Source organism: Charadrius vociferus, unplaced genomic scaffold (assembly GCF_000708025.1).
Source record: "Charadrius vociferus isolate BGI_N301 unplaced genomic scaffold, ASM70802v2 scaffold676, whole genome shotgun sequence".
Classification (NCBI taxonomy): Eukaryota; Metazoa; Chordata; class Aves; order Charadriiformes; family Charadriidae; genus Charadrius; species Charadrius vociferus.
In genome coordinates this window covers 640338-651063 of record NW_009648661.1, presented here as the reverse complement: position 1 = coordinate 651063, position 10726 = coordinate 640338, and the positions used below count along the sequence as shown (strand labels likewise).

Below are 10726 nucleotides of genomic sequence, written 5' to 3'. Positions count from 1 at the left end.
CTTCGTATTACCCCAGTGTGTTTTTTCGATCGAATATTTCCCCTAACTATATTTGTGCAAACTAACCATTCATTTGGCAAATACTAGTAAACTTAAGCAACGTGACTGACCCAGGTCGATGCTTCCCTTTTTAAAAATATAAAAGCAACTATGAAAAGCCAAAAACAATGCAAGAAACATGTTATTACTTGCGAAGCACAGGTTCTTTGCAATTTTGACACCACCTTCATCGTTTCAGTTTAGCGACTAGAACTTTACCATCGCTTTTCTTTATAAGAAAGATCTAGTTTTGAAAAAAAAAATCTATATTAATCTCTAAAAAAATAAGACAAATATTTGTATTAAAAGCTGGAGATCATTGATTTCAGTAGGTTATGGCTTTTTTTAGTGTAAGCATACATATATTTTTCTAAAAGAAGTATCAGTAAGTGTCCTGGGTGTTAGTTCATATTTTCTGTTTCCAGCAATGTTCAGTATTGTATGTGCTTTGCACCTCAGAAGTGAGTCTGCCAAGGCACTTAGAGAATGTAAGCAAGTCTTTTAGGGACTTCATGAGAATGGGCAACCACTGACACAACACAAGAACCCATCCACCGGCAGAGTCAATCCCCCAACCAAGCATGTTTCCTTTACAAACACTCAGCACCTGCTAAAATTCCACAATGGGTAACGACAACCCAAAAAAAAAAAAAAAAAAAAAAAAGCTATTTACCACGTGTCACTAACAGATAAAAGATTTCCCCTAATAAAAGCACAGATAGTAGATCTTGGCTGTCATTAGTAACAGCACAGGGGTTTTGTTTTGTTTTTTTAAAAAAACAAATGAACAAAAAACAAATACCACACGCTCGCTTAAAGAAACAAGTGACTTCAAGAAAGCCTCTTCCTTTTATCTGTCCTTAGAGGTGAGTTTTTCAATCAGTTCTTGAAGTGGTGCAAGTTCTCTTCTATCAATAAGGTTGAATTCCTGTAACAAGGATGAGGAGAAAAACACACATACAGAGTTTAATATATGCAGCTCAGGTGAAAAATCTTATTCAGAGAGAACTTATTTAGCAGTAGGCTCTGCCAGTCCAGGCTTAGCGCCTACAGCATTTTCTGTCTGTCTGCCGTTAGCTGTATAGCAGCATTCAACTGCCTAAAGCTTTTCCCCCCCTACTTAAAGGAAAAAAACACACAAAGATGCTCTTTTTTTATAAGGGGAGGGGGGAATGCAGCTTTGAAGCAAGCACGCTCTTTTTAATCTAGTTTCAGATGCTGTCCTTCCTCTTTCTTTTGTTAGGAATTAGTGTTGTGTTCAATTCTTTTGTAGGGAACACTTTTCGGTATTCAATTTTGTAGCAAGCAAATATTTGTTGAAAACTTTTCCATTCCTTGAATGCTTCTAGCAGTAAACACACATACAAATGGAGTCAGACACTATCTTAGGGTGCTGGAGGTGTTGACTCGCTTACAAACAAACCAGCTGTTAAGAAACTGAATGTCCATTACTCTAATGCATTACTTTTTCCAGTTTGTAATTGTAACCACCATGCTCCCGCCACTTACCTGAACAAAAAATATAAAGTGCTTGAAAGAAGTGTTAAGGTGTGCCTCTTCCTGTAGCTGGATCACTGGATCAAAGTGCTGGTGATAAATGTGAGCATAAACTCTGAAGAGACGCTTTAAAATTGTCTTTGCCACTGACATGAAATTCTTTGGGAACGGTACACCTAGAAATAAGAAAACAGAGGGCTTGTTTTTAAATGCCCACGCCACGTTCGTGTATTTTGAAAGCCATTATAACCCAACCCTCTCTCTTGCACAAGAAGGGCTGTTTTGTTTCACTCAGCAATTCCGTCTATAAATCACGCAGCGTACCTAGGCTGAAGCACAACGACAAGCTCATTAAAAGGTTGGAAGGGAGATTTCCCTTCCTTCAGTAGACCGGTGGCCCATGAACTTTTCCCACGACAAATCTGACTACGTTTCCATGCTGGACTCTCCCAGCTTCAGTTTCCAGCTACTAAGTCTTGTTATGTCTCAGTACAGTTCTCTGAATAGCCTTCTCTGACTGAGAACCTTCTTCCCTTCTGGTAGGATTCAGATACCCCAACACAGGGATCTAATCCACTTATAGATGTCCTCTGGGTACCTGCCTGGCCTCTAATTGCCGATGCAGAAACGGGCAAGTCTTCTGCAGGCTTCAAGTCTCACCAGTAGCTCTGTGCACGTGTCCAAGATCCCACAGGGTACTCCAAGGGACACCAGTTACCTTTGCGTAGGTAACTGAAACCACCTTTGGTGTCAGCCATCGCGTTTTACTCTTCTCTCAGGTAAAGTGAAACCAGAAATAGGCTCTCTTCCACCTGTCTCGTGCTCAGCAAAAAGACTCCAGTTTCCATCCTGCTCATCACCATCCCTTAGCCAGAGGCCACTGCTTTTTTAACTGCCTGCTGAAGTGCTGTCAAACACACTCCTTTCGGTCATTTCAGTGAAAATGACCCAGGACAAGTAAAATCAGTTTCAACAGCAGATCTTTGTCAGTGCACAAGTTTATTAACATTGGTTAGGGAACAGTAACCGGCTACTGGGAGCAATAATCTCTTTAGTCGGCACATCCGCAGGCTAAAAAAACGATATGTATCAACCATCTAAAGAGATTAAACCTGTCTAGATTCTCATCACATAGCAGTCTTCCCAGTCAGCTTAGTTCTTCTGCAGTCTTCCCAACAGCTGAAGTCCTGTTTGAAGGCCACAGGCCCAAGCTGGATGCTGCAGCCCACTCATGATCTCAGCAAGGCTTTAAAACCCTAGCAATAAAATTTTCATACTCCTACTTAAGCTTGCCCTGCTCATATGTACATCACATTTCATTCCTTGGCTGCTGCATCACGTGGGAAGTTCATAATTAGTTGGTTATCCACTTTGGCCTTTAAGTCTCTTTCTGAATCGCTACTTTTTAAAATTACATTGTATTAAAAGAAAAAAAACAAACCTCTTCAGCAAAGTATATGCTGCAGTTCAAGAAAGATCCAATCCTGATGTCGTCTTTTGAACACAACTTTAATATTAACTGTAACTATTTAACACCATTCCTATTAGTAGTGGACTTCTACGCCAGACCTGAACTCTACCCTAAAACAAATGCTGTAGTATGTGAAGATATTATGCTCACACCTACTAAGCTTTTTGTCACTTCTTCCCAAATTAAGCAGCCTTCTCTGCATATCCGCTTCAGTAAGTAAAAACAAATGCCACTTGATTCTGACAGGTGGCCCTGTTTCTCCGAAAAGGCTTATTGAAAACGTATCAAATGCTTCAGAAACTGTTCACAAAATAAAAGCAATTAAGAGATCTCCCTTCCTTTTTTCACAATGGATCATAAGCCTCTAAGTAGCAGTGTACTGGAAAACTGCCAATTAGGACCTTTAGAACAAATAGTCCTTCATGCCTCTAGAAGCGGGGTTTTCTTCTTGCTATCGTTTCCAAACTAGTGGTTGTTATTTTCCGCCTCTGACAGAAACCTCTTAAAAACGTAAATCTTTGATCTTCACTTGAAAAGAAAAAATATCATTAACTTAAGATCAAAGATGCAAGTCAGCTCTTTGGAGGTAAGGCCTATAAGTTCCTCAAGAGGATAAAGCATCTTTCCTGCATCAAAAAGCTGCCAGTTTGTACCACTTACTGGTCATCAGGTTCCGAGACCCTTATTTCTAAGGAAACAACCCACTGTTCAAAATGAAAAAACCATCAGATTTGATCAACAGTCAGTTATTAAATAGAAAGAGTACTTCCTACATTCAAAATTGTGAGAGACATTTATTAAGAGTATTAAGGCATGGCTCAGAGTTCATGTACTAACACATACATTTTATCTTAAGAGATAAAAATGCCTTTATACATATAATGTAACCCTCTAAATTCGCCCTACTCCAATCAGTCACGTAGAAGACCTTTTGATGCTGTAAGACTTGAATATTCCTGTACAACTGTAATCCAAACACATTGTTCAATTTTACTTATTTACTTTACCTATTTTAGAAGGAAATAGCGTTTCATCATCCAGCTGATCCTGGACCCAAGTCATCAGGTAATCAATGTACTTTGGTGCAGAGCACTTAATTGGTTTCTTTATGTTTGTGCCATCTGCCCAGTGGTACTCATATCTGGGTTGGGACGACAACAAGAAGACATTTCTTAACACAAAATGAATCATTCAATAATATCAAGGTCTGGCAGCTGCTCTTCCTGCTCTGCTCGCAGTACTCCCACACCCTCCCACATCCCTTCCTCAAGACCGAGGTCCAAACGCTCCCAGGTCATCTGCAGCTGCTCTGTACCCCGGCTCCCCACCGCCATCCTGCTTTAGCAGTTCAAAAACTTCGTCCATTATAGCACAGCTCATTCACCCTCAGTTGCCAAAACGTACGCGGCAGCCTGTGGTCAAACCTCCATCCCTGTACCTGTGCTGCACGAGTACGTTTCCAAACCTTCAAAGTCCAATAGCTACTTGTTCTTTTTTAAAGCTTTTTTTGCCCCCCCCTCCAAAAGAACAACATTACAGACAGTTGAAATGAAACATCAAAAAGATTCTCACACAAATAGAAGCTTAGCTCCAGGGCTCAAATTGGTGAAGGCACCTGACTAACTGAAGAACTTCAAAGCAAATGGCAATGCTCAACATCTGTAGCAGCTGCCAGCCAGATACATAGACCCCTGACATTTATCGAATTTCTTTACATTTGAAAATATTCTTATAGATTTTGCATAACTGAATACCAAACGCTCTTGCCAGAGATCACAAATTATGATCGTATTAGAGACACAGAATAGACTCAGAGGCAGGCAAACGCCAAGGAGTACCATTACAGAACTGGAAGCTGGTATAAAGTGCTTTTCAGCTAACAGAAAAAAAGCTTCTAGACTAAGCAGCCCTCCTTAGAAAAGGTTCATATCTGAAGGTCTAGTGCTACCATGTAGTCCACCAAGATCCAAAAAAATCTCAGTTTCCAGTAATACCACCGACCCACGTGACAGCTGCAGGCCAGCAACTGCTTAATTCTTCCGTCTGTAGATAAGAGAGTATCACACCTTTCCAAACCACTGACATGACTATGGAACAGTAAAACGTGTGCTCGTTTCATCCTTTCCCGTACAAAGAGCTAGTAACGGTGACATCTTTTATGTAGTATATTTAATGAGTAGATTCCAGCGTCATTCATTTTACAGCTATCGTTTTAACTTCAGGAATTTAAGAACACATGGAAAAATGTATTAAACAGCATCCGTTTATATGCGCAACCAGACAGAAACAAGTCCTCATGAGATAGAATGGAATAAGTACTCTGACTGGATTGGGGAACACAACTGGCAAGTCCAGACCCAGGAGAAGACAGCTCATCTGGAGAAAATAAAGACTAAAAAACAAAAAAAAAAAAAAAAAATCAAACACATTTAACATTGGGAGTCTGACAACACCAGCTTTCAGGTGAACCACAGTGTTTCCTTCTATGCCTTGCTGAGTACAAACGCATCTATCTTAATATTCTTCGCCAATCCATAACATCTGAGCAGTTTCTGCTCACCAGCGCAGAGCCCTCTCTTTTAGATGGGAGCAGAGCATCGTCTCCCACCTCGGTTTTAAATGGGGCAGCCTTGCTCAGCCCCCCAACCGCTGCCCGTGGGGCGAGCCTGCTGCCCAGCCAGAAGCGAAACGGACTGCTGAGCTCTGCGGCTCCGAAATCTTCCCCGAGAAACAAATGGATAATGATTGACACTAGCTGCAACACTCCTCTTTTAAAAACACAGAAATTGAAAAATAAACAAAGAAAATATACAAGGATAGTGATGTCAGCTCAGTCATGCTTTTACAGGAAACACACCCACTTCATCTACAAGTTTTATCTCAGTTCTTTTTAAAAGAATTACAAGAGCTGTTATTAATGGTTAGTATTTCTTCTTTTCATGGAGGATGGAGTGCGCAATTTGATTGTTATTTCTTCGTACCGCAGCAGCGTACCACATCTGGGCTGCAACCACCACTGTTTAAACCTTCCCTTGCTATGTCCAATTGTGCGGACACTGGAGAAAGGCTTCTATTTTAAAAAATCACAAACACCGTTTTATGCAAAGCTTAACTGTATCTGATAAATCTGACTTCTGATTTTGTTTAACAAATTCAGTTTTGTCAGAACAGTTAACATTTTCACAATAAACAAATTTTACAAGGGACTGTGAGCATGCTGCTCACAATGGGATAAAAAGATGCAATTTTTATAACGGCAACAAATCGGAGAGTCTGAAAGCATTTTAAAATTGTATCGCAAAACCCATGCAAAAATCCCATACATGCTGAACGGGCCAAAACATGTCTGGATTTCAGAAAAATTAGTACTCCTCACCACCCAGTATTACCTTAATACTGAGAATAAGTGCTATTAACTTAGGACAAATATCAACACTGATGTGCCAGTTTCGGTATGGAGACAAAGTAAAACAACAAACTAAATCATATGTTAAAATCTCATCCAAAAAACAAATATCCGTGAGATGCCTCCCTGCCTCCCTCCCCTCCTGCCAGTCCTATGGGTTAATTCTACATTTTTTAAAGGAATGCCACAGAATGACGCTTTAAGTAACACAGCTCTTAAGAAACACCAGATATGTCCTGACAAAAACAGTCATATAGAGAATCTGAAAGTATTCCAGCAAATACCCCATGCTCCACGCAGTTGGCCTAACGTTCACGGTCATTCCTAAGCTGTCAGAAGGCTTGGGGTCACAAGGGAGGGGAAAAACAAAAATAAAACAAAACACACACACAAAAACTTCCCACATATCAGAATCATTTGAACAGCTACAGGAAATGAAGGGTAAAAATCACATTTCTAGCTCAAGCTGGCGAGCAAACACCTACAGCTCTGGTGACAGAAAGAAATTAACCTTATCATGATAGGTAGTTCCTCTACAGAAAATCCATTTTTAGAAATCTCTACAGTTTAGTAGAGGTTTCTAAATCCAACTATGCTTCTCACACGATAAAATATCCCAAGTAAGAACTATCATAGCACAAGCTCCTCTACAGTGCAATTACATGCACATGGCCTACAAGAAAAACAAAACAAAACAAAACATCACAACATAACAAACCACCAGGTTGACCAAAATTAAGCTGTTACCCTCTCCAACAGCAATAAAAGGCAGTGGCTCAGTAACACCTTTTGGAAGATTCTCGGACATTTATTTGGACCTATCATCTCAAAATCTCAGCAAAACTATATTCCATCAAGACTGCCAAAAAATACATACTCTGTTTTGTAATCAAGTGACAGAGGCACAGAGCGGAGCATAACAAAAAGGCAAAAGGATCAATATTGCTAAGAAACACAGGGTATTTCAAGGTCCTGATTACATGATTTTTTTTATCATTTCATTTTCTGCAGAAGGCAGCATGCGAATATTCAGCTACACAGTATTACGCCCATGTGGGATTTATGGGAGGCGTCCACTTCGGAGCGCCCAGCTATTCCAATTTGAACGCGTGTTGGCACCGCAGACCAACAAACCTCAGGAAAATCAGAAGGATCTCACCGCCATCAAGAGCGAGCGTAGTGTATTCACACAAAAGCCTAAATATGGATTTTTAGAGCTCCAGTTCAGACATCCAGCTTTGAAAAACACAGCAGCCGCGTCCCTCCTTTGTGTTCTTCTTAAAGACTTACAACCAGGAAGGAAAATAAAGAAAAATCTCCCTCACCCAACGATGGTTAATAAACATATTACTTCCATGCAGGTTCTTAACTTGTAATTGTACCTGTTGCACTGATGGTGATGCTGCAACTGATACAAGAATAGCAAGCGATCACCAACTAGAGTTTGTTTGTTGGTCATTGCTGAAGTGAAAAGAACGGAACGTTACCGTGAGTAATCATATGTTTTGGAACAAGTTAAACCGATACTTTTTTCACATTGTTAAACAGTGAGCTGTGAGCAGGAGAGAGACATCTCTTCTACAGCTTTACGTCAATCCTTAACTAACTCAGTGTACTAACACCCAGATACAAGCAAAGTCAGACATCCTTCCAACAAAGACAAGTCCAAAACAAATGAAAGCAATCCCACAGCACACCAAAATATACCTGCCTCAGCTAAACCCTTTTAAGATGGCTACCAAAAGAACCAGTGGGCTGTAGAAATAGCCACACAGCCCCAAGCATTTGTCTGAATGTAGCCCTTTAGAGAAAATAACCTTCCCTCTCATAAAAAATAAAACACAAAACCCCCAGCGGTGAACCTAGGTGACCTGTCGGTTGCCAAGGGTCTGGTCTTTTCTTTTCTTTTTTTTTGGTTTTTTTTTTTTCTTTTCTTCTGTAAAGGGGTTTCAAGACAAAACACCAGTACCAGACAGTGGATACAGAAAAGATCACACTTCTGCTCTAGTTAGCCTCTCACCTCAGATGTCTGGTTGAATTCTTCCATAGATAGCTACAAGTTTAACAGTTGTGCTAAGAAAATTGTGACTGAGCCACAACAAGTTCCAAACAGCTACTTATGTGTGCACCAGCACCTTACAACCCCTTTTTAACGTACGGACCATAAACATTTTTCCAGCGGGAACGCAAAAATCAGACTTGATAGCCATAGAGCGCTTGCTGCTTTCTGGTTCTCTCCAGCTCCTCATGTCAGGGCTGCCTAAACTGTTTCAAACGACCTTATGCCAGTTCTTTCAGCTAACTCGCACTCTTTTGTCTGAAACGGGTGAGGATGCAATACCGGTGGCAGCTCAGCCACGGACGTCATCAGACAGCAACCTTCAGCCCAGAAGCACTAATGAGCACCTAAGACTCAATGCTTCTTCAATTAATATAGCTGGAGCCAGAAGAGAACAGGAAACTGAGAAAAAAAGAAAAAAAAAAAATCTGAAAGTATCAGTGCTTTGATGCTGACAGGTCTTCCAGCAGTACCTCCCTGATTTTGCAGACCACCTTTTAAGAGAAAGCAAGCCACGCTCGCTGAAACTAAACCCACTGTATATGCTCTGCTGCCAGGCACTGCCAGCCTGACAAATCACCCGTCCCTGCCCGGACATGCACACATGCTTCTGCTCCTTCCACAAAACCCATCCTTGAGCACACGTGGGGGCTGCAGTTTGGGGAACACCCTACCGACCCTACGGACAAGCCCACCTAATTTAGACCTTGGCAGAATGCATCTTCTAGACTCTAGCATTTCTTTTCTACCCCACCTCATAACTATTTGAGCACAACATATATTTCTGTCAATGGTTATTGGTCTCTTCGGAGATAAATAAACTGTTTACTCTGGCAACCAGACAGATAAGCCTTTAATAATTAACCTCCACCCCCAAATAACTGCTACTCAGCAGACAAACAATACAGCAAAGAAATATTTTCATGCTCTTATTAAGTAAGTAAGAGTCTGTTCTGCATGCCGAAGCACAAAGCAGACAATGGGCCATGTTATTGCACAAGATGATCCCAAAGTTCTTTTGCATAATGGTCAACTTCTATTCCTTTTGTATTTTCACCCCTCCCCGCTTTGCAGCAGCAGGTCTGCCTGCCCACACTGGTTTTGGCATTCAGCAGTGTCCATTTTTAGTTGAAGAACGTAGCGCCAAAGCTTTTCTTGGTCCGCCTGGCTGCTCTCGCCTTGCCCGCCCAGCTGCACCCTTTTGCACGTCCTCAGCTCTCCACCACACCAGCTGGCAATGACCGGCTTCACACACCACCAACAAATGTCACGATAAAAGAGGAGGAACTGGAAGAGACGACTGGTTTTCTTTATTGTTTACTTAAGAGTTTTCAGTAATTTAAAAGGAAGCAGTGCCCTCCCTCGCCACTGGCTTAGAAATGCAGGTATTTTCCTCTTCAGAACACACTAATGAGCTGGAGAGCAAGCAAAAACACAAACGGGAGATGTCTGTGCAAAAGCATGACCAAGAATGAAAGAAGTGAAACTCAACTGAGGGACAGGGTAGGGGATTCTTATACAGACTACTCAAAACCGTAGCCAAGTTTGTTTCTGTAATACCTACACAAATGCCTAAAAGAAATATTTTGGTAAGCCCTAATTGAACATTTGCATATAAATACTTAAAATCTTAATTGAAGAAGCCCCCATTAACATTAAAAAAAAAAAAGGAAAAAAAGTTTTGATAGTCAATTTACTTCCCAGGTTAAATAAAACAATAATACATAAAAACAACCCCCCCAAAAAAAAACCACCTTTCACTTCCCCACTCCCTTAACAAACTTTCAATTTTTTTTTCCCCACCAGGTAACACTAGAAGACATCCTTCCCACCCACAGAATCTCCCTTATCTTTGGCACTCAAATGCGCTAGTCTCAAGCTCTCAAATTGAAAATAATCTCAAAAAATGCACACTCTCAAGAATGTGTGAAAAATAACCTTACTTTGGGCCAGCAGACATCACGGGGCAGCTCTCCTCTGTGCAGAAGTCCGTAATGGTTCCGTAAAGCATATTGATCTGGTTGAAGAAGTCAACAGCTGTAAAGCATTTAAACCATCAATTAACACACTGCAGGGTAACGGCAACACAAGCTTCCTACAGCCTTAACTGAAAAACACACAATGCTGAAGAGGGTCCTGGAGTATTTTTTGTGAGAGAAAAAAAAAAAAAAATCTCATGGTTATTGCTTTTTAAGATGTATTACAAAGGAGATGCAACTGTCTGGAACCACCTCTGGCAAGAACTATTTCATTG

The 10726-nt window shown here is 40.8% G+C and overlaps 1 protein-coding gene across 1 annotated transcript in view; it reads right to left on the bottom strand.

Moving 5' to 3' along the window:
• Positions 1–379: 379 nt before the first annotated feature.
• Positions 380–10726, bottom strand: part of MOB1B (MOB kinase activator 1B) — a 31764-nt gene continuing 21417 nt past the window's right edge. Inside the window, exons 6-9 of the mRNA XM_009886497.1 lie at positions 10416–10509; positions 4015–4148; positions 1549–1712; positions 380–967 (exon numbers count right to left, since the gene is read on the bottom strand). Coding sequence (XP_009884799.1) covers positions 890–967; positions 1549–1712; positions 4015–4148; positions 10416–10509 — 470 coding nt within the window. The 3' untranslated portion in view covers positions 380–889. The remainder of the gene's footprint in view (positions 968–1548; positions 1713–4014; positions 4149–10415; positions 10510–10726) is intronic.